At 46.1% G+C, this 22711-nt stretch overlaps 1 protein-coding gene across 8 annotated transcripts in view; it reads left to right on the top strand.

The window, feature by feature from the left end:
- The window catches only part of Gfra1 (GDNF family receptor alpha 1), a 231741-nt gene that overhangs the window by 143872 nt on the left and 65158 nt on the right, over window positions 1-22711 (top strand). For all 8 annotated transcript variants that reach the window (XM_039101768.2, XM_063281844.1, XM_063281839.1 and 5 more), the window contains one exon: window positions 18176-18512. In XM_039101768.2, coding sequence (XP_038957696.1) covers window positions 18176-18512 — 337 coding nt within the window. The remainder of the gene's footprint in view (window positions 1-18175; window positions 18513-22711) is intronic.

Below are 22711 nucleotides of genomic sequence, written 5' to 3'. Positions count from 1 at the left end.
TTTGGGGTACAAGCAACCTTTGAGTCCCTGGCCATCTTCTGGTTGTATCCAGTTCCTTTCATTTTGGGCCGTAACACTGTGATCGGATAAGGAGCTCACAGAACATACATTCAGACAAACACTTATCCCACGAGACACTTATCCCAGGCAGAACACCATTCTGAGACACATCCTCAGGTAATGGTTCTCAGAAGTAATTTATCAGTCACCCACAGGAACAGAAAACCCCTAATAACATAGGCATATCCCTTCCTTTCTTGTCCTAAGTGTTTGGTCAACATTACCACCTAGCTAAGTGACATTTGGCTTTTAGGCTTCATCCCTGGGGGTACTGGGGCTGCAGAGCTAGCTCAGCAGTCAAGAACACTGGGCTATTCTTCTAAAGGACCCAGGTTCAATTCTCAGCACCCATATGGAGATCACGGCCCTTCATAACTTATGTTCCAGGGGATCTGATGCCCTCTTCTGGCTCCTGTAGGCACTGCATGCAGGTGGTACACAGAAAAAACCCTCAAGTAATTCAGATATTTTTTAAAAAACCATCCCTGATGCAAAGGCGCAGGATTGCTCAGAAATTTTGAAAATCACCTCTCAGATTACTAGGAGAGAGCCTGAAGTCTCCAGAGAGCTGGTAGCCTTCTTAGAGGTAATATTTTACCTTCCCATGATGCCTTACATTAGACATTTCTTTCGTATATTTTAAATTAAAAATCATATAATTTTCTGTCTTCCTTTTCCTCCCTCTAATCCTCCCTATATAGCCTACCTTGCTTGCTCTTGAAATCATGGCCTATTTTTCTTTATATATAAATACTCAGAAACACTTACCCCAGGACCTTCTGGTGGAACAGCATTTTGAGAACACCTCATCAGGTTCTCTGAAGTTATTTTTCAGTCACCCACAGGAACAAAAAAGCCCTGACATAGAGGATCCACCCCTGCCTTCCTCCTGCTAAGCATTGTCTAACATTACAACGAGCTACTTTTTCAACACTCACTACTAAATGACACACGGCTCTTAAGCCTCATTCCTCGGGCTCTGTGTGTGTGTGTGTGTGTGTGTGTGTGTGTGTGTGTGTGTGTGTCTGCCTGCCTGCCTGCCTGCCTGTCTGTCTGGTGTGTGTCTGTATATATTTGGGTGTGTGTGTCTCTGGGGTATGATATGTGTGTGTGTGTGTGTGTGTGCGCGCGCGCATGTTGGGTATGTGTGTCTCTGTGTGTGTCTCTGTGTGTCTGTTGGATGTGTGTGTATGTGTGTGTATGTTGGGTGTGTGTGTCTCTGTGTGTGTCTCTGTCTGTTGGATGTGTGTGTGTATGTGTGTGTATGTTGGGTGTGTGTGTGTCTGTGTATGTGTGAATGTTGGGTGTGTGTGTCTCTGTGTGTCTGTTGGATGTGTGTGTGTATGTGTGTGTATGTTGGGTGTGTGTGTGTCTGTGCATGTATGAATGTTGGGTGTGTGTGTCTCTGTGTGTGTCTCTGTGTGTCTGTTGGATGTGTGTGTGTGTGTATGTGTGTGAATGTTGTGTGTGTGTGTGTGCATGTTGGGTATGTGTGTCTCTGTGTGTGTCTCTGTGTGTCTGTTGGATGTGTGTGTGTATATGTGTGTGTATGTTGGGGGTGTGTGTGTGTATGTGTGTGAATGTTGGGTGTGTGTGTATGTGTGTGTATGTTGGGTATGTGTGTCTCTTTGTGTGTCTCTGTGTGTCTGTTGGATGTGTGTGTGTGTATGTGTGTGTATGTTGGGTGTGTGTGTGTCTGTGCATGTGTGAATGTTGAGTGTGAGTGTGTGTTGCTGTGTGTCTGTGGGTGTATGTTGGGTGTCTATGTCTGTGTGTGTATATGTTGGGTGTCTGTGTCTGTGTATGTTTGGTGTATGTGTGTGTCTCTGTGTATGTGTATATGTTGGGTATATGTGTTTCTGTGTGTATATGTTGGGTTGTGTGTGTCTGTGTGTCTGTTTGCATGTATGTGTACATACTTTCTCAGTCCACTTAGTACTACTTGTGTATATATGACTATAGGACCGCCCCCTTGTTATTTTAGGGGCCTCATGTCTAAGGCAGAGTATTTCTCCCACTCTGAGCATTCCTTAGTGGTTCTTTGTCTGTGGGTGTCACCCCGTGATATTTCTTCCTTCCATGTCTGTTGACTCTTCTTCTGGTCTTGCTTATGAAGCCATTGTTATTGAGTTATTACGCATGTGGCTTCCCTGTCATTTCTGGGGGACACAAGCTGACCCTTTGGTCTTTATAATCTTTCTGCCTCCTGTCCTGTGATGTTCCTTTTGTTGTAGATGCAGGAGTCTTGCTGTAAATGTATCAGTTGGGGCTGGGCACCACGTGATTACTCTTACTCTGCATGTTAGTTGATTGTAGTTTTCTGTAATGGTCTCTGTCTGTTACAAAGAGAAGTTTCTTTGACGGGTGGTGAGAGAAACAGCTCTCTGTGAGTAGAAAGGTAAATATGCAGATGTAGTTAGGAATTATGCTGGTTCAATGAAGTGCCAGTAGCAGGTTCTTCTCTAGGGCCATGAGTCCTGGGTAGCTGGCTGGGTTTCCAGGGCTGGGAGTGATTTCCCACCTGTTGAATGACTCTTGAGTCCAACTAGAGATCTGTTGGTTACGGCTGAGATGTGAGTGCCACTGTGCACGCTGTCAGTTATTATGCCATTGTGGTTCGTAGGCATCAGAGCTACCTTAAAAATGTAGGCACATTATCTTATAGACAGCCTTTAATTAACAGTAACCTTGAAGATTATCTTTTCAGCCATTTTCTATTCTTCTAATTGGTCTTCTCTGTGGCAGTACGTCGGTGGAAAGTGAGGGAAGTCTTTATTAGTTTGCTGGCCCACATTTGCTGTCTCCCCTGAGGAGAAGCAGCACCTGTTTTGAAGATGTATTTAGTCTTTTACCATTGAAATCACTAAATATCAATAGAGCTTGCATAGGCTAAATATTAGTGGGTTTACTTTTTGTACTCCATAAAAATAAATTAGGTTTATTTTATCATGCAGATCCTTCCGATAGTTGAAGTACTCATTAATTTTACTGCTAATGAGATGTTAGCAATTAAATACCTTTAATTAATGAAAATCAGACAAAAGCAAGGGCTGTTCTCTGTGCCTTCATAAAAGCAGGGGAAATACTTATGTGCCTCACTTTATATGATCTTTGTGGAAAGACCACAAGTCTGAGCTACTTTTCTGGTCCAGAGAAGTCATTAAGAGATCTTGCTTTGGGAAAATGAGAAAAGCAGGCACATTTGGATGGCATAAGAGCGTCTGAGGTTGGAGAAGAGAGGCCCATAACCGAAAACCAGCCCTACATGTAATAGCAAATTTCATGGTTGAGGATGCAGCAGGATTGAATGCAATTAATAGTTCTGTAGCTGTGGCTGAGTTCTGGGGTAGGCCCTGAGCACATAATTAGATTATTAAAAATGGCCTGTCTTAGGCCCACTATTTCTAAATTGAAATCCAATTATGCTTTTATGATTTTTTCTTTTGCTGAAAAATGTTTAGCCGTTTTGCTTGAGTCTGCCTAGAAGATCATTCCTCCCCCTGCCTCAACATTTGCACATGTCACGAGACATTTGCAAACAAATCTGACCTCAATTATCTTGGAATCAATCTTTCATTGGATAGAATATGTTTTAATGAGCGTTTTTATGTCTGATATTATAATGGTATGTCCTAACTTGAGGAAGTAAGGGACAGTGATAGGAACGTAAAAAAAAAAATCTTTTTAATGGAAGGCGTGCATGCTTTTTTTTTTTAAAGAAGACCAAACATGGCACCTTCGCACTCAGAGAGGCAGTATGCCCAGATCTGTGCTGGAGTGAGCTATAAGACAAACTTGGTGCCATTTGCAGTTGTTGGCAGTAGAGCTGTAATAAAGCAGTTGTTTGCAGAGAGATGGCCTCCAAAATCTTGTGCACTCCCGCAGTGTGGATTTAAATGCTAGGTTAAATATTTATGAACCCAGGATTTTTATAATTGATCATTCCATGATTTATACACTGTAATTATAATTAGGTTGAAAGAGATTTTAAAAAGCCAGTTCCCTGGTAGCCAGGGCTATTAAATAATGCTAAGCTGCCAAAATAAAAATTAGGTGGGAACCCAGCCACTGAGTCCTAAGAGCCTGTCCCCAAGTCTGACACAGGAGGAGGTACCACACTTTCCCAGGCAGGTCCCCTGCAGTGCTTCACCTGGGATCATTTGCCAGGCCTTTGTTTCAAACCTAGTTGAACATAAACAAATAGAAAATTTTGAGGAGCTGGTGTATAACAAAAGAAAAAGGTGGGGGAGGTTGGAAAGGTTAATTAAAACTGTAATGATCCCATTTGCTGAGACAGCACTCTTAATCACTGTGGCAGCAAGCCTGGGACTAGCACACCACTTACAAGAGACATCTAATTTCTTAAGGTATGGACACAGTTGGGGAGGGGTGGGGTGAAGGCAGGAGACCGTATGCGAGTTAGGAAATGGCAGTCTCACAGATGGAGATGGCCTTTGAATTGCGGTTAACATTGGGAACTGTCTCTACCAGGTAGAAGAATTATTTACAAATCCGTAAGTGTTCAAAATACTCTCCCTGTTCACAGCCTCAGAGAGCTTAGATATGGTGCCAGGCTTTGAGTAGTTGTGTAGAATGTAAAAGAGGGGGCCAGGCAGGAAACGCACACCGTGTAATACAATAGGTCTGAACCGTGGGTAGATAGGAAAATGGGCTCCAAACAGCCTGCACACGGATCCTAAATGTGATTTTTTTGCACCTCAGCTGGAAAAGGCCAAACCCATGAAGGATCAATTACAAGGGTCACAACCTGTGTGATCAGATTTTGCCACCCGATCCTCTCAGATATCAGATGACTGTCGATGCGAGCTTCTAGAAGAGCTTGCCCACCCCTGGGAAGAGCTTGGCGCCTTGTGCTCATTTTTCATTTGCCGGGCTAATACATTAGAGGGAGACTATTGGAGAAGAACAGTGGTTGTGTTAACATGGCAATTAATCAAGTCGGAAAGAGAGGAGGAACAAGTGTGAGCTCCTTTCTGCAGCCCCACAAAGAAGGGCAAAAAGATAGCCGGAAATTGGCAAGCCTTGGTAAACAGCACTTTCGCGCCACGTCTGGTGAACTTTCTGCCCCATCCGCCACATTTCATGCAGCCCATGCAGATTTTAATGCACTTACTGCTTGGTTCCTCCGCACAATCTGCAGGAATAGATTGCCTGTTGTCATCGGGGCTTCACCGTGAGCAACGCCAGAGTTCTAGCTGGCACTGGTGTTGACCAGTAATGGTGGCATTTTTCTGAGCGTAATGCCGACCAGTCACAGTGGTGGCCTCTATGACTTGGGACAGTGAGGGGATTATTACTTGGGAAAGGGATGTTTCTTGCTTCAGAGACGTTTGAATTCAAATACTTCTCTCAACCCACTGAACATCCCTGACCTGATACATCTTCCTGGGTGGGACAGACCCCGATGTCTGTGCTGCTGCAATTCAGGGTTGACTTTGGGGTCCGTGCACTTCTCGGGTCAGCAGAAAGGCCAGTGCCTTTGAGAGCATAGAATCTCTCTCTGCCTGTGGATTCATTCTGCCCTTGGCCATCGTTCTCAATATTTAAAGTTATAATTTGAAAAAGCAAAGTATATTGTATGGCAAAACAGAGGATATTGAGGATTTCAGGGACTTCATCATTATGTCCTGAAAGTGGGAAAAGCAAGATGTACAGGGGTGAAACTGACTGATACATTGATGCACAGATGATTGAACCGCATTGAGAACTGAAATCTAGCCAAGCCCGAGAGCCTAGGCCTCTAATCTAGGCACTTGGGAAGTTGGCGCAGGAGGATTAGGCTGGGCTCAAAGACAACCTGGATTATTACAGACTTACTCAAAAAGCAGATAGATAGATGATAGATAGATAGATAGATAGATAGATAGATAGATAGATAGATGATAGATAGATGACAGAGATAGATAGATAGATAGATAGATAGGCAGGCAGGCAGTAGGCAGACAGACAGATAAGTAGGTAGATAGATGATAGGTAGATAGATGACATAGATGACAGATAGATAGATGGTAGATAGATAAATAGATCGCTAGATGATAGATGACAGATACATAGAGATAGATGATAGATGACAGACAGATATAGATAGATAGATAGATAGATAGATAGATAGATATGACAGATGGAGAGAAATGACAGATAGATGATAAATGACAGACATGATATAAAGAAATGACAGATAGATAACAGACAGACAGATAGACAGATTCTGACTCCCAATCTATTACTCACAGGCAGCACCTGACTCTTCACTTTGGTCTCTTGCTCCTCCAGTTTTGATTAAAGTCATCCATCTCATGCCCAAGAAATCACAGAAGAACTCCCAGTCAGATGCAGAGCCACTGGAGAGGCTTAAAGAGGGACCAAGGAAGCAATCCTTGCAAAGTAACAGCATGGCAGTGTTGAGCTTCCGAGTAAGAAGCTGGTTAGATGGTGTCCTCCATGACACGGTGTGGGGGCCGGAGCTGTAAAGGAACACAGCTGAACACAACCTCCTGGCTATGCCTTGCTCCTCTGGGTGGGCAGGAAAAAAAGGGGTGGGAATTTCCAGTAAGCAGCCTTCATTTGAGAGCATTTCCATTCAGCCTGCACCCCGGATGCTCTCCCAAGTTAAAGAATGGATAACAGCAGATATAAGGAGAGATTAGAGGAGGAAAGTAAAGCAGGATCTTAGTGCCGAGCTCTGAAAGGCGCCATGGCCAGGATGGTACTGAAAGTCATGGTAAAGCTATCCTAAGCCTTCCCACACCAGTACCAGGGCAAAGAGCCGGGAGTCTAAAGCTTAGGGGTGTCCTGCCCCTCCATGTGGGCCCGAGTGGACAGAAGAGCCTGAAGGAGTGTCCCATCTCCTGTGTCCTCCCTCTGCCTGCCAGTCATCTGAGTGGCATGCTTTGCTTCTTGGTTGATAGCGGGGGACCGTTTCACAACATAGAGGTTGAGTATTCTTCAAGACCGGGGCCCAGCACCCCCTTACTCGTTCTGTGGTTTCAGAAGCCTTTATTATCAACTTTGCCGCAGAAAGGTATGTAGCACCAGGATTTCGGAGACAGAGGAAGTAGGGTTTGTGAGGGACCCAGGGGAGGAGGGACTGAGAACTATTTTGTGCTTAAGCAGCTCTGTTTAAAACGAGAGGCGTAACATACTTAATTTTATGACTGTTTTATTATGAAATTTTGCAAGGCTAAAGGGAAGTGGAGGCACTCGAATAGCTAACACAACCCCAATGTCTATAGGCTGACATTGACGTTTGAGGGTGGCTATTCTGTGAGCATTTATCTTCCAGCTCCTCTTAGTTTGTTAGATGCACCTGTCCTTTCAGTACTTAAGCACACATATTCTTAGCCAGTGCTCAACTTCCGGTTTGTTCCCTTTTGGGGGGGGGGTGCCGCGCACATTACAATACATAAAACCTTGTCTGTGCCACACTTTCAAACATTGACCCAATCTAGGCTGCGTATCAGGTACAGAACATTGCCATGGGGAAAGTTCCCTCTTCTCCCAGTATATCTCTGCGCTCATCTCTAGGAACGACTCGTTCCTGCTCACTTGCACGTGTACGGTTTTAAAACCTCCTATCTTAAGAATTACCCAGAGTGTATGCTTTCTCTACCCACAATGGGGCAATCTAACCAGTGCCCGTGGGCCCCGTGCAGCCAAGGAGAGTTGCCTGCAGCACAGCACAGAGTGTGGTTGTGATTTCTTTCTCCTAATTCAGTGGTGTGATTCTCAAGTGTGAAACTTTGTAGATGGCAAACATCTCCATGTCACAGAGTCAGGAGGCTGAGTGCGCCTGGGCCTAAGACGTCACAGCCTGGGCCGTGGGCTTCCATTTTCTCTCAGCAGTGTTTTGTGATTCACGCCACTGCGTATGTCGAGAGTGGACCCTCGTTTCTTACTCCTTGTTGGTACTTCATTGTCTGCCTGGTAGGCTGCGTTCCTGTCAGTGAATGCACGAGCCGTTCGCAGTTGGGGGTTCATCGTCAGGACACTATCTGGTCGTAGCTTGAGAATTTCAGACAGAACCAACATCACTCCTGGCACTCACCAAGTCTTCCTTGTCTGCCCCTCTCCCTCCCAAATACATTACCTTTTTTTTCTAATTATTATTGTTACATACATGTGCTTCACACACATACATATGCACACAAATGCACACACGCAACCCACTGAGTTTTATGTTAGCCGTGCGCCTTACATACACATGTCAAGGGTTGATGATTTAGGGTCAGACAAGCTACACAGGAGCCTGGAGAAAACAGATCCCCCCTCTCGGCAGCCATTAGCCACACGTAGACTTATACTTGAGGTAGGCCTCGTGGCGCTGTCCTTGTCATTACGCATGTTCTGTTTGGGCAGCCATATTGTCGAGATGGCATGGGCATATCTTCCTAGTCACATCGAGGGCGTGCTACCAGTAAGTATTGCAGATGTCTGATCCTCTTACGTGGGACCATCTGATACTGGGAGAGTTGGTCTTGGGGGTGCTTCTGGGCCCATTCCCCCTCCATTCCTCCGAATCCTGTATGCTGTCCTCAGTATTGCAACCTTGTTAGTGGTCCTAGGTCTTCACTGGTATTATGTCTGATTGATATTATGGTGATCTTTGAGTAGAATGTATGTGTGGTTTGTTGGTCTGTTTTTTGTTTTGTTTTGTTTTGCAGTCAGGATTTTTCTGTGTAACAGCCCTGGCTGTCCTGGAACTCACTTTGTAGACCAGGCTGGCCTTGAGCTCCCAGAGATAGGCCTGCTCTGCCTCCCAAGTGCTGGGATTAAATGCTTGCACCACCCCTGCCCAGCTGTCTGTGCGGTTTTTATAGAACACTGTGAGATTGGACTCACAGACCCCTCTCAGCGCAGGAGAGGCTACGTAATCCGTAATTTCTTTTGCATTTCAAGTTGCTGGTCTTTATCTTAAACATTGCAGCTGATGAATAAAATGTCTCATTGTAGCTTTATCTTGACATTTTTGGTTTTGTTTTGGTTTTTTTTTTTTTTACATAACTAAAAATGTTGAATTTTTTTTCCCACATGGAGAGGTTTAATGAGAGAAGAAGAGTAGAAGAGGGGAGAAGTAAAGGCCGGCTATCAGCACATGGAGGGGAGGAGGGAGAATGGGGAGAGAAGGGACAAAGGGGAAGAGGTCAAGAGAGCAGAGAAGAGAGCAGAGAAGATGTTGAATACTTAACATGTGCTTATCAGGCACTTACACATTTGCCTTTGTGACATATGTGTTAAAACATCCGGTGTGTTTCGAAGAGGGCACTTTCTTTTACTGTTAAGTTTTAAGCATCCTAACTATTTTCAGATGTTGGTACTTTTATGATGGTATTTGTGGCTATTTTTCCTGAAGGGTGTCGATGTACATCTCTGCCAGCAGGAAGTTTTTAATGTCTGTGAACTCTAACCTAGAGAATTTTTTCCTTGATGTCATTCTATTACATGGCCCTATAACATTTATTGGCTGCCCAGATTATTTTATCTTCTAATAAATTCATGATTTTAGCCTTTATGTTTAAGTCTATCCCCTACTGACTTTATGCATGCTGTCAGGGGGGAGGTGAGAATCTGGGATTTTTGTCTTTTCCTTATTCTGGTGCTGTTTGTTGTGACTCCCTCTCCCCTCCCACCATTGGGGTTCGTTATTATTTGTTTTCAAAACTCAAATGCCTGTGTGTGCCTGGTGTGGCCACCTCACTGAGCCCTGCTCCCTGTTACTGTTGAGGCTGTTTATGCTGGACCACTCTGACTTCATGGATGCAGCTTTTACAGTAAATCTGGAAGCTGCTGGAGCATCTCGGCTTCATCCTCACACAGGTCGCTCCATTACTCTGCATTATTTGTGTTTCCACATGGATGTTAGAATGTGAGCGCCAGTTCTAAAGCGTTAAGGTTTGGAGGTAACTGGTGTCGTTTTTTTTTGGGTCTTCTGATCCATGAACATGGTATGCATTTCCATTCATAATTAGGTATGCATTTCCATCCATAATTACGGTATGCATTCCCATTCATAATTACAGTGTGCATTTCCATCCATAATTACGGTATGCATTCCCATTCATAATTACAGTGTGCATTCCCATTCATAATTACGGTGTGCATTCCCATTCATAATTATGGTGTACATTCCCATCCATAATTACGGTATGCATTTCCATTCATAATTATGGTATGCATTTCCATTCATGATTCTCTTTAATTTTTACCGGCAGTGGCTTTCACTTCTCAGTATGTAGATGTTGCATGCGATGTTGTTTGGTTTTGTTGTTGTTGTTGTTTTATTACTTGTTATACAGGTTGTCTGGTACTATTGTAAGGGGACTTGCATTTTAAGTTCCCCCATGGTTTGCAGCTCTACTAGTTTGTTACCTAACAATTACACCTAACAATTAAATTTGAGGTGTGAGGTGCTGACTGCATGTGACACAGTTGTCGCGTGCATCAGTACCACAGCTGTGGCTGTGACCTGCTCAAGACCAGCCCACTCAGCACTACGCACGGACTGGCAGCATGACCCATGGACTGGGGAATGGGTGATGGATGGGGAGGGGTGGCTGCCCAGGGAGGGCAGAATCACCCTCATTTAGGGATGTGGCCACTGGTGGGTTGCCCATGCCCCATGGGTGCCCCCGCACACATGTGCGTGTGGAGTAATCACCGGACTCGGGGTCATCAATGACACGGAATAAACCTGTGAACTCAAGAAGGTACAGTTGACTTTTAGGTTAATTCTACTGTATCGTTGGCAGGTAAATCTAGTTATTCTAGTGGTTTCATTCATTCTTTGGGATTTTTGAAGTCATCTGCAAACAGACGTGTTTCGGGTGCGTGGGCTTTCTATTACACAGAGTGTTTCTATTTCTGCTGCTTTATTACTACGGTTAAGTCCTCTACGACAGTACTGAGTCTGCATGGCCTTTGCTCCCGGTCTTAGGTGGGGACATTATTTTATTACGAGATATGATTTTATCTGTGTGTCATAGCTTATCTTTTCTCAAACCGAGAAAATCATTTTCTATTCTTAGTTTGCTGAACATTTGTTTTGAGCGAGGGTTGAAATGCGTTTTGTTTTTGTCTACTAAAATATTCTGTGTTTTTTTTTTTTCTTCTTGGATTCTGCTACTGCAGAATCTCGATTTTTAAGCATCAAATGTATCTCGGGTCCTTGGGGAAATGTTGGGTTACCTTACATATTGCTAACATAGTGCTAAACAAGTACTCAGATTTGGGGGAGATGGTTACATCTGTTTGTCGGGAATGGGAGTGTGCTGCTTGCCTGTTTTCCCTCAGGTGGGTTCTTGTGTTTAGATTTTGCTGGTCTCACGGAGATGAGAAATGGCAGTGGAAGTGTTCTGGTTCATAAGGGTAAGAAATGGGACAGAAGTCACATATGACCTACGAGGTGGAAATAAATTAGGTTTGCCCCACCAAATGTGCCGGGTTGTACACTTTGGAATTAGTCACAGGCTATGAGGAGTAGCAAGGAGATGGTGTACTAGCCGGGCTTATGTAGGCCAGAAAGCAGAATCAGCAGAAAGGGAGGCAGAGTTACACCTATGGCCAAACGAAGTCAGCCTTGAACATTTGGTTCAGACATAAATGTACTGTTTCCACTTTATACAAAACTTTCCCTTTAGAATAGTGAGGTGAGTGTGTGTGTGTGTGTGTGTGTGTGTGTGTGTGTGTGTGTGTAAACATTAAGGAGAAGGGGGAAGACTGGGCTGAGGCGATGTCTCTGTTTGTAAAACATTGGCTGCATTAGGATGGGGAACTGAGCGCAGAAGCCCAGCATCCAGATGAAAGCACACACAGCAGAATCTGTGATCCCTTTGCTAGGCTGGAGGAGACAGACAGGTTCCTGACGCTCCCGGGCCAGCCAGTGTAGTTGAATATGTGTGCTCCAGGTCCTGTGAGAGATCCTGTCTCAAAACCTAAGAGGAAAACAGCTGACATTGCCCTCACGCTTCCCCGTGTACACGAAGACACCTGTGCATGTGCCTAAACATGTACTTCTCTCTCTCTCTCTCTCTCTCTCTCTCTCTCTCTCTCTCTCACACACACACACACACACACACACACACACACTAACACTAACACAAAGAAGGAAAAAAAATAACTTGCTTATGTCATTTTATAAACGTTTTTAACAACGTTAGGGAACACAAACGTATACATCTCCCAAATGTTTCTTAAGCCGTATGTGGCTGTATGGATTACCTCCAGAGAAGAAGAAATTCCGAGGGTGCCATGGGTTGACTTGTTATTTGTATTATAATGCTATCTTTGATTTGTAAACAAAAAGAGCCTTTGCCTGTTCACACACAATTATGAAAACAACTTACAAATAAACAGCAGAAGGGCAAACTTTGAAACCAGCAGAAGCAAATGAACAACATTCGTTTGATGCAAAGGGTGACATTGCTCTATGGAGCTAAGAGAATTCTTACCTGGCGCTGGATGTGAGCTTGGGCCCTTTTTCGTTCGGCGAGCCTGTGATACTTGGTCCACGCAGTGACATCTTTGCTGACACTGTTGTCTACGTGAGGTCACAGGCACGGTTGGGCCGTGTGTCGCTAGTACATCTTTTATGTGTAAACCACCTCTGTATCACAACTGTTTTTGTTTTATGAAGACTTCAGAAGATACCTTTCATTAAATATCAGCGCACACACAAAGGTACCATCATGTCTCCTCAAGGGTCTACCCCAGGGGATGGGAAATAAGAATTTATTAATTTTCACTTAGCATAAAGCATTCGCAGAGGAGAAACCAAGAGGACTGTAGACATGCAAAAACACAAACCACCATCCTTGGGTCCAACAGCCCAGCATTAGAGATCTCAAGGGCTCAGGGATCATGTGCCTGTCGTGTACGAAGCCTGAGTGCCTTCCCTCGGCACCACACAAACTTTGTGGTGACACACACTAGTGATCTCGGCACTCCATAGGTATAGGCAACGGGATTAGAAGGTCAAGGTTGTCCTTAACTAGAAAAGCACTTCAAGGCCAGCCTGGGGTGCATAAAGCCATGAAAAGAAATTGCCAGGCAGTGGTGGCGCACACCTTTAATCCCAGCACTTGGAAGGCGGAGGCAGGAGGATCTCTGAGTTCAAAACCAGCCTGGTATAGAAAGTGAGTTCCAGGAGAGTTGGGACTACACAGAGAAACTCTTGTCTCAAAAAACAAACAAACAAACAAAAGAACTCTTTAAGGTGTAGGCCGTCAGTGTTAACCAGGTCCAGAGACTGGTGTCTGTGTCAGGGCTCACAGTGGTTGTGCTGTGTGTGCGTGTGTGTGTGTGTGGGGGGCTCACGATGGTCAGTGTCTGTCTGTGTCAGGGCTCACAGTGGCTGTGCTGTGTGTGTGTGTGTGTGTGTGTGTGTGTGTGTGTCAGGGCTCACAATAGCTGTTGTGTCTGTCTGTGTCAGGGCTCACAGTGGCTGTGGCATCTCTGTGTGTGTGTGTGTGTGTGTGTGTGTGTGTGTGTGTGTGTGTCAGGGCTCACAGTGGCTGTGCTCTGTGTGTGTGTGTGTGTGTGTGTGTGTGTGTGTGTGTGTGTCAGGGCTCACGATGGTCAGAGTCTGTGTCAGGGCTCACAGTGGCTGTGCTGTGTGTGTGTGTGTGTGTGTGTGTGTGTGTGTCTGTGTCTGTGTCTGTGTCTGTGTCTGTGTCTGTGTCTGTGTCAGGGCTCACAGTGGCTGTCTTACTCTGAGAGTCCTGGATTCTGAGAGTGGAGCAGAGAAGCAGACATAAAGAACAAGGTGGGTAGAACCTACCAGGAGCACTTGATGAACTGACAGGGCTCTGGAGCAGCTGCACTGACTACCCTGAAAGGTTTCAGGTGCTGCTTACAGGTGCCTCCACATTGAACCTGCAGGGGTTGGAAACCAGAGGCAGAAACGTGAACCTGGGAGCAGAAACTTACAGCTTGTGGTGCCAGACTGTAATGCAGTTTCCCATTGGAATATTTTCTTAAAACCCTGTTTTGTTTTGTTTCTTTCATTTTTTAGAAATTTTATTTTTCTTGGATATCTTATGTATTTGCATTTCCCCTTTCCTCCTCTCCAATAGTCCCTTCCCCCCACTCCAACCTCAACGCTCTGGCATTCCCCTACATTGGGGAAACAAGCCTTCACAGGACCAAGGGCTTTTCCTCCTATTGATGCTGGATAAAGCCATCCTCTGATACATATGTGGCTGGAGTCATGGGTCCCTCCATGTGTACTCTTTGGCTGGTGGTTTAGTCCCTGGGAGCTCAGGTGGGGTCTGGTTGGTTGATATTCTTGTTTTTTTTCTATGGTGTTGCAAACCCCTTCAGCCCCTTCTGTCTTTTCTCTAACTCCTCCCTTGTTCAGTCCAACAGTTAGCTGTAACCATCGTCATCTATATCAGTAGGGCTCTGCCAGAGCCTCTCAGGAGACACCCATATCTGGCTCCTGTCAGCAAACAGTTCCTGGCATCAGCAATAGTGACTGGGTTTGGTTGGCTGCACATAGGATGGATCCCCAGGTGGGGCAGTCTCTGGATGACCTTGTCTTCAGACCCTGCTCCACTCTTTGTCCCAATATTTCCTCCCGGATTTTGTTCTCCCTTCAAGAAGGAATGAAACATCCACATTTTGGTCTTCTTTCTCCTTGGGCTTCATATGATCTGTGAATTTTTTCTTAGGCATTCCAAGATTTTGGGCTAATTTATCCATTTATTAGTGAGTGCATACCATGTGTGTTCTTTTGTGACTAGGTTACCTCACTCAGGATGATATTTTCTAGTTCCATCCATTTGCCTATGAATTTCATAAAGTCATTGTCTTTGATAGCTGAGTAGTACTCCATTGTGTAAATGTACCACCTTTTCTGTATCTATTCTTCTGTTGAAGGACAGCTGGGTTTTTTTTCCAGCTTCTGGCTATTATAAATAAGGCTTCTATGAACATAGTGGAGCATGTGTCTTTGTTATATGTTGGAGCATCTTTTGGGTATATGCCCAGGAGTGGTATAGCTGTGTTCTCAGTTAGTACTACATCCAACTTTCTGAGGAAACACCAGACTGATTTCCAAAGTAGTTGTACCAGCTTACAATCCCACCAACAATGGAGGAGTGTTCCTCTTTCTCTACATCCTCTCCAGCATCTGCTGTCACCTGAATGTTTGGTCTTAGCCATTCTGACTGGTATGAGGTGGAATCTCAGAGTTGTTTTGGTCTGTATTTCCCTGATGACTTAGGGTGTTAAACATTTCTTTAGGTGCTTCTCAGCCATTTGGTATTCCTCAGTTGAGAATTCTTTGTTTAGCTATGTATCCCATTTTTAATAGGATTATTTGATTTCTCTGCAGTCTTAACTTCTTGAGTTCTTTGTATATATTAGATATTAGCCCTCTATTGGATGTAGGATTGGTAAAGATCTTTTCCCAATCTGTTGGCTGCCATTTTGTGCTATTGACAGTGTCCTTTGCCTTACAGAAGCTTTGCAATTTTATGAGGTCCCATTTGTCGATTCTTGATCTTAGAGCATAAGTCATTGGTGCTATGTTCAGGAAAATTTCCCCAGTGCCTATGTTTAAGGCTCTTCCTCACTTCCCCTTCTATTAGATTCAGTGTATCTGGTTTTATGTAGAGGTCTTTGGTCCACTTGGACTTGAGCTTTGTACAAGGAGATACGAATGGGCCAATTTGCATTCTTCTACATGCTGACTACCAGTGGAACCAGCACCATTTGTTGAAAATGCTGTCTTTTTTCCATTGGATGGCTTTAGCTCTTTTGTCAAAGATCAAGTGACCATAGGCATGTGGGTTCTTTCCTGAGTCTTCGATTCTACTCTTTTTCCTTAGAAAAACTCCTTGAAATTTTGGAGGTACTTCTGTGTCTTTAGTTTTTGTTTTCTAAAAACTATTTTTGAAGTTATGATAAGAATATCTAACGTGCAATCACCCCTTTCCCCTGTAATTTAAAATAAGTTTATTTATTACATTTTGGTTTATTTTGTGTGTTTACAGAAGGCGAGAGAGAGCTATGGTGTGGAGGTCAGAGGGCAACTTGTGTTGGCTGGTTCTTTCCTTGCACCCTGTGGGTCCCTGGGACTAAACTCAGGTCATCAGACTGGACAGTGAACACCTTTATCTGCTGAGCAATCTCTACCCCGGCTCCCCCAACCCCCTTATTGAAACATAAGACTCAATACAAGACCAGTAACTTTAGACAGATTCTTGTGTGGAAGATCTCTCAACTTGAAGCTGGAATTTTGCTCCTATCGGATGGCAACTAGCTCTGTCCCCTACCCTCAGCCCAGACATAATACTGCTCGAGTTGCAATATCTACCATCCTCCCACGAGTGGAATCACGTTTGCTTTTCCTTCAGACAAGGACTCATTTCATTTAGACTGATGTCCTCAAGTTTCTTCTATATTGTCACAGGTTGCAAGACTTCCTTCCTTTTTTTTTTTTTAAGCAGAGTAATGTTCCCCGTACCCTTATGTACCCATTGCTCTAACTTTCAGCCTCACCCAACCCACCTGGATCCTTTCCTTTCTTGTCAGTTCTCCAACCTCTTGTAATTTCCCAAGTGTCTGCCTTCAACTGGGGATTATGTTAAGAAAGAGAGAGAGAACAGGGAGGTGCCTAGCCTGAGGAGACTTGCTGGGAATCCAGTCTGCAGGGTGCCAGTTTGCTGCATCCTGCTTGCTCTTTAACGGTCATGGACATAGCTGCCAGTCAGCTGCTGTGGGCCACCTTATCAGAGAGTGAGCTCTGAAAGGTTCTTTCACTTCACTTTCTCTAGAGAATCTCCTTCATAAGGGTTGTGAAAGTTACTTCTAAATGTCAAGTAGCCACAACCTAGAATTTCCAGAGATGAGTCTTAGTTGAGTAATGGTTCTTATCAGTTGCTCAGTGGGCATGTCTCTGGGACATTTTCTCGATTGTTAATTGAAGGAATTAACTGGAGGAAGACCTAGCCCACTGTGGGCGGCACCATTCCCTAACTAGAGGAAGCAGGGTGACTGTAGAGTGAAGAAAGCTAGCAAGCGGTCAGAATTCATTTCTCTCTGTTCTTGGCTGTAGATGTGACCTTATCCTGGCTTCTCCAGGCTGTGTTCTGGAACACAGTAAGCCAAATGGACACCCCCCCCCGCGCTCCGCATTGTCTTTTTAGAGACAGCTATTTACAGTTTACAGTTATTTGAAACTTCTCCATTGCGATTGGTCCAGGCAGGCTTGGTCCAGGCAGGCGTGCGGCCACCTAGTAGAATCTGCCTCCTGGAAGCCCTCACCCAGACCATTCAAAAGCGGTCCCCTGTGGAGGGCACTGGTTTTCCGTGCAGTGTGGGCATAGAGAGCCTGAGCAGAAGGCAGCATATGCTCTGTGGTGTTCTAAAGCCGGTGGAGTACAAGCCCAGGAAAATCCTATCCAAAAGTCCTAGCTGAGTTCTCCTAGCCAGGGTTCACAGAGCCGACAGTTTGCATGTGGCGAGTTAAGTGGTAATGGAGGTTTGCAGATTTTTATGTGCTTTGCTCTGGTCTTTGTCCAATGGGCTGCGAGCTGAAACTTAGACATGGATTCTCCAGAGTTGCTTCTGTCAGCTTAGAGAGGCTGGCATAATATTTTGTCTTCTGGGCTCAAATAACCATGTAATTACTCCGTAATCATATAGTAATTAGCATGTTCTATACGCATTTATTACATAATTATATTCCTGGAGGATTGCGTGACAATTATACTCGCGTTCACCATATCATTTTATATACTGTATCGTGAACAAGTATGTAATTTGTCACTGTTTTCTTTGATCCTGATTTCCGTTTACCAAGCAGGAGCTGAAAGCAGTTCTCCAGTTGCCCTGTTTACTGGTAGACTGGACAGGTGCCCGGGTTCCCATGGCCTGGGTCCACGGCTGTACACAGACATCTAGGGATAACTGTAGGTTCTTACCCTTGGCACCCTAATACCTGCTCTTTGGTGTGGACCATTATGTTATGAGCTTTGAAACTCCCTGAGTTCGAGAGTGCACATGCGGCCCGGCGAATGGCAAGGCCTCGGTGCAAACGCACGTGGGGAAGACTGGGGTCAGGCCCTGTGATCACCGCCCTTTCTCTGCTTTGCAGTGGAACACATTTCCAAAGGGAACAACTGCCTGGACGCAGCCAAGGCCTGCAACCTGGACGACACCTGTAAGAAGTACAGGTCGGCCTACATCACCCCCTGCACCACCAGCATGTCCAACGAGGTCTGCAACCGCCGTAAGTGCCACAAGGCCCTCAGGCAGTTCTTCGACAAGGTTCCGGCCAAGCACAGCTACGGGATGCTCTTCTGCTCCTGCCGGGACATCGCCTGCACCGAGCGGCGGCGACAGACTATCGTCCCCGTGTGCTCCTATGAAGAACGAGAGAGGCCCAACTGCCTGAGTCTGCAAGACTCCTGCAAGACCAATTACATCTGCAGGTGAGTGTGCCATCAGCAGGCGGTTAATGGGTCTGGAGGAAGCCTGGGCCCGAGGCTCTAACTGCTGGACTGCAGGTTTCTGTGCTCCAGGAGCAAGGCCACTGGCCAGATCTCCCGAGTGGACTGGTGAAAGTCTGACCTCTGTCTGCATCTGTAGCAGCTTCCATGGGTGTTCTGCTGTCTCCCTGGGGATGGTCCCACCTTTAACTGGGAAAGTCCTCTGAGGTGAGGGGGCACCCAGGTGAGGTAAGATGCCCAGTCAGGTTCCCAGAGGCTGCCAGGCCTCGAAGGAGATTGCTATAAGGAAACAGGCTCTTGATCTGCAGGTGCAGAAAAATGGAAGAGACCAGACATTGGGTGTCAACCGTGTCCAGATGTGTGTGTGTGTGTGTGTGTGTGTGTGTGTGTGTGTGTGTGTGTGTGTGTGTGTATGTGTGTGTGTGTGTGAGATGTTGTAGAAAACATTTGTTTCCTTTCTTGCTTTGGGCCATTTATTGGTTTCTTTTAAACCTTTGAAGGAGTCCATGAACACATTCTCTGTGGAAAGGGAAGGAGACTGGGAGGAATGGGGCTTATACTACTAACCCCTTCCTATCCAGCTCTCCAGCCATACTGTTGACAGTTCAATGTAATGTACCTCCTTCGAGAACTTAGAGCTGAATTCAGTCACTGTTAGACACGAGGAGGTACGAGCAAGCAGAGATTAGCTCTGCATGCTGACTCTTGGTTCTGTCAGAAGAGCAGGCCGGATCCTGAACTGAGGACAGGCAGGGCATCACATCTGAACCATGCACACTTTGCCCTTAGGGTGGGGCACAGGGGACTGCAGTGCCTCTGTGAAGCTGACTCTGGGTGTGTGGCAGGTGGAGAGATGAGTGAAACTATACCCAGGTACCTAGTTGTTTTATACTAATAGATTATTCGTTTCTAAAGACTAGGGATGACAGTGCCTGATGTCTTAGTTCAAATTAGCAATGAGTCTTATTCTAGTGGATGGGAATCCATTCCTTCTTTAAAGAAATAGTGACCAAAAGAAAAGCGAAAGTCTTTGTATGCATGACTGTCTTATGCTGAGGATACACCTTCTGCCTCACCCCCTTTTTACATCCATTCTTTCTTTTCTGTTATGTGTGGGGTCTGGGAGGGTGTGGGGTGCACATAAACGCACTTGCACATGTGCACTGAGGCCATAGGCCAGCCTCCCATGTTGTTTCTCAACGCTGTCCACTTTATTTCTTGGGATGGGGTTTTTCACTTTACACAGAGCTCACAGAATCATTGGAGCTGGCCGGCCACCAAAGCCCCAGGCTCTGTCTGTCTGTCCACTCTTTTGTTCTGGGATTACAGGTGCACATCACCAGGCTTGCTGTTTTCCTGTGGGCTCTGCAGCTCACACTCTAACCCTCCTGGTAGAGATTTTCTGAGGATAATGGCCACACACCTGTGTGTGGCTGTCCGTTTGCTCTGTTGAAAGAAGAGATCTGTTGTTCTGGGAGGAACCTGAATGAAACTTGACAGGGGCAGTTTGTGTGCAGAGAGGATTTGCTCTATTTCCCAGCCTCTGGTCCCCCTGGGGTCATCTTGGAAGAGAGGGATGTGATAAAATGTCCTGAGATGGGGCAGGCCACAGCGACTCCGGGGGTTGTGAATAGGCAGACACAGCTGAAGGCAGGATGGGGGCAGTGATGGAAGCCTGGCCTAGCATGAAGGGCTGGAAAGGCTCAGGAATTCTGAAGAGCATTGTTCCCTTTGAGCATAAAAGATTTCCCCTGTGTGTGATCAGGACTTGATTTCTAGTGTCTTCTATGGCTTATAACCAGGTGCTTCCTTCCTAAGACGTCAATCTACTCACTGCCAGGTCTGAGGAAGGAAGCCTGGACTCTAAGTGGGAAGGAGTGCCAAGAGGTCCCAAGTGGAGAAGGCATCAGCATCTCCCATTGAGTAGTGGCTGGCCAAGGGAGGGAATCCCTCTCTTCAAAGGTTTATACTGCACACGGCCTCCAGGGAAAGTCGGTGACACACTCACACGCTCCAGAAGCCTAACGTGAGTGGTGAGTTTGTACTAACACCCCCCCATCCAATTCCCACACACACACTGTCGTGTGCTGCTAAAGACAGAGTCCCTGCATTGCTGTAAATCTGTTCTATGGCGCAGGACTCCTGGCTCGGTTATGGATGAGAACTGGGAATTTGTCGGAGGTCTCTGGGGAAGCGGCCGGAGGAACCTGTAGATAATCCAATGGATTGGCTGCTGTCTGGGGGCTCAGACTTACCCCATACAAGAACAAGTCCAAGAAACTGAGAGACAGCCAGGAATAGACTCAGCTGAAGAAATGGACTCCAGACAGGATAGTCCTTGCCTAACTCTGAGTGTCCCAACCCTGCTGAGTGAGAGAAGCTACACACAGTGGGGTCCACACACAGTGGGGTCCACACACAGTGGGGTCCACACACAGTGGAGCAAAAGCCCCATAAATTCGGTGACATCTGGAGGTGGCATTTGTGCTACAGTCTGCTGCTCTGGGTAGAGCTCAGAGCCTCTGACACTTGGAGCTGGGCTTATCTATCAATGTGTATCTCAAGGTGGTTGATGGGTTTTATACTCTGTCTTGACTCTTTCCCGGGAAGGTGGCTCAGGGACTTCCCTGGTATCACCCCTGGTTAGCTTACTTAGCCCATACTGTCGTTCTGGAGCCCAGGCTCCTTATTCGTGATTACCCCTCCCTTTCCAGTGTGGTAAATGTCATTTGAGCATCTGAGTTGGCTGGCGGGCGTTTGCTTTCAGCAGGTTTTATTAATCTTCTCTTTAATTTTATGCCTTTTATTTCATCTCTTCTCAATCCATCTCGAGGAAGCCTCCCTGTACCTACTCAGGGCAGCAGCTGGTAGAGCCCGGGGTTCTGTGGGCTTCCTGCTAGAGTTAATCACCCCCCGAAGCCCCAACCCTGGCTCTGCTGTGATGACTGAAGGGGCCCCTGTAAACGCTCCCCAACAGGAAGGGTGGCAGGAGGAGACACCACACGTTACACACTACCCCCTCTGCCTGCTTAGACTTTCCAGAGAGAGAGAGAGCCCTTCCTGGCTTAACATCCTAGCCTATCAAAGAGCCGCTCACACTGATTAAAACAACCCTGCAAGTAATGTTTCCCTACTGCGGCCTTGAGGTTTCCATCCGGAGGGTCCCATGGCACCTCTGTATAAACCCTGCCTCCCGTCTGCCTTGTGCCTTCAAACAGAGAGGAAGCAAAGCAGCGGCCTGAGGTTTGGGGTTTGCCTCTGCTTTTGTTTTCTTTTCCTTCCTTTCTTCTTCAGTGAAGCTGACAGGTTCCTTCCCTCATGGGGTGGTCGAGAAGGAGCGAGCTTGACTGTTCAGGCCTCCAAGCGTCTGAGCAGCAAAGCATGCGCTCAGGTGTTATCCGATGGCTGTGATGAAATCTGAAAGCTCTGCCCTCCTCCCCTGGAGCACCGAGGTTCCCCTGGAGCACCAGAGCTCACATGCCAGTTTCCCTCTCCTTGCTTGCCCCACTGTTTGGAAGGCTGACAGTACCTAGTGTGGCCTCAAGGAAGCACGTCCTTCATTCCTGATGCAAATTACATTATATACATTATTTAAATTTATACCCTGCCCGCTCACTCCCCTTCCTCCCAGTGCTCTGCTCCAGCGTTTGGAGTAAGTTCCACTCTTGAGTTCTGACTCAGGATACCAGAGATTTTGCTTCAATTGCTCTCACCTCTCTAATTAGTCACTCGGGTGCCCAGCTATTCTCATTGCCAAGAGAATCTCCTCGTGAGCGCGCGCTGCTCCAGCTTGTGTTGAGGAGTCAACAGAGATCGTTCCAACCTCATTCCTCTTCCAGCGCCAGCCAAAAGGGGAGCCGGAGGCTGCAGAGCAGGACACCTGTCTTGTGGGCCTCACTCACTCCTCTCTGCTGTCCTTGTTGAGTGGCTGGGACTGCCGTGATCATTGTGTGTGTGTGTGTGTGTGTGTGTGTGTGTGTGTGTGTGTGTGTGTATGTGTGCGCGTGCATGCGCAGCAAAAACACTATAGCCTTGAATGTCCAAGTAGGCACTAAGGCACTGTGCCTCAGAGGGCTGGGTTCCTGGGGGGTCTCAGTCAGATCCGGCTGTCCACCTTGGAATGTGTCCCTGGTTCCCTTTTGCTTGGCAACATGGCCCCACAGGGGGAGTAAGCGTCTTCT

The sequence above is a fragment of the Rattus norvegicus genome, chromosome 1, assembly GCF_036323735.1.
Source record: "Rattus norvegicus strain BN/NHsdMcwi chromosome 1, GRCr8, whole genome shotgun sequence".
Taxonomy (NCBI): domain Eukaryota; kingdom Metazoa; phylum Chordata; class Mammalia; order Rodentia; family Muridae; genus Rattus; species Rattus norvegicus.
This window is presented reverse-complemented; position numbering and strand designations above follow the sequence as displayed.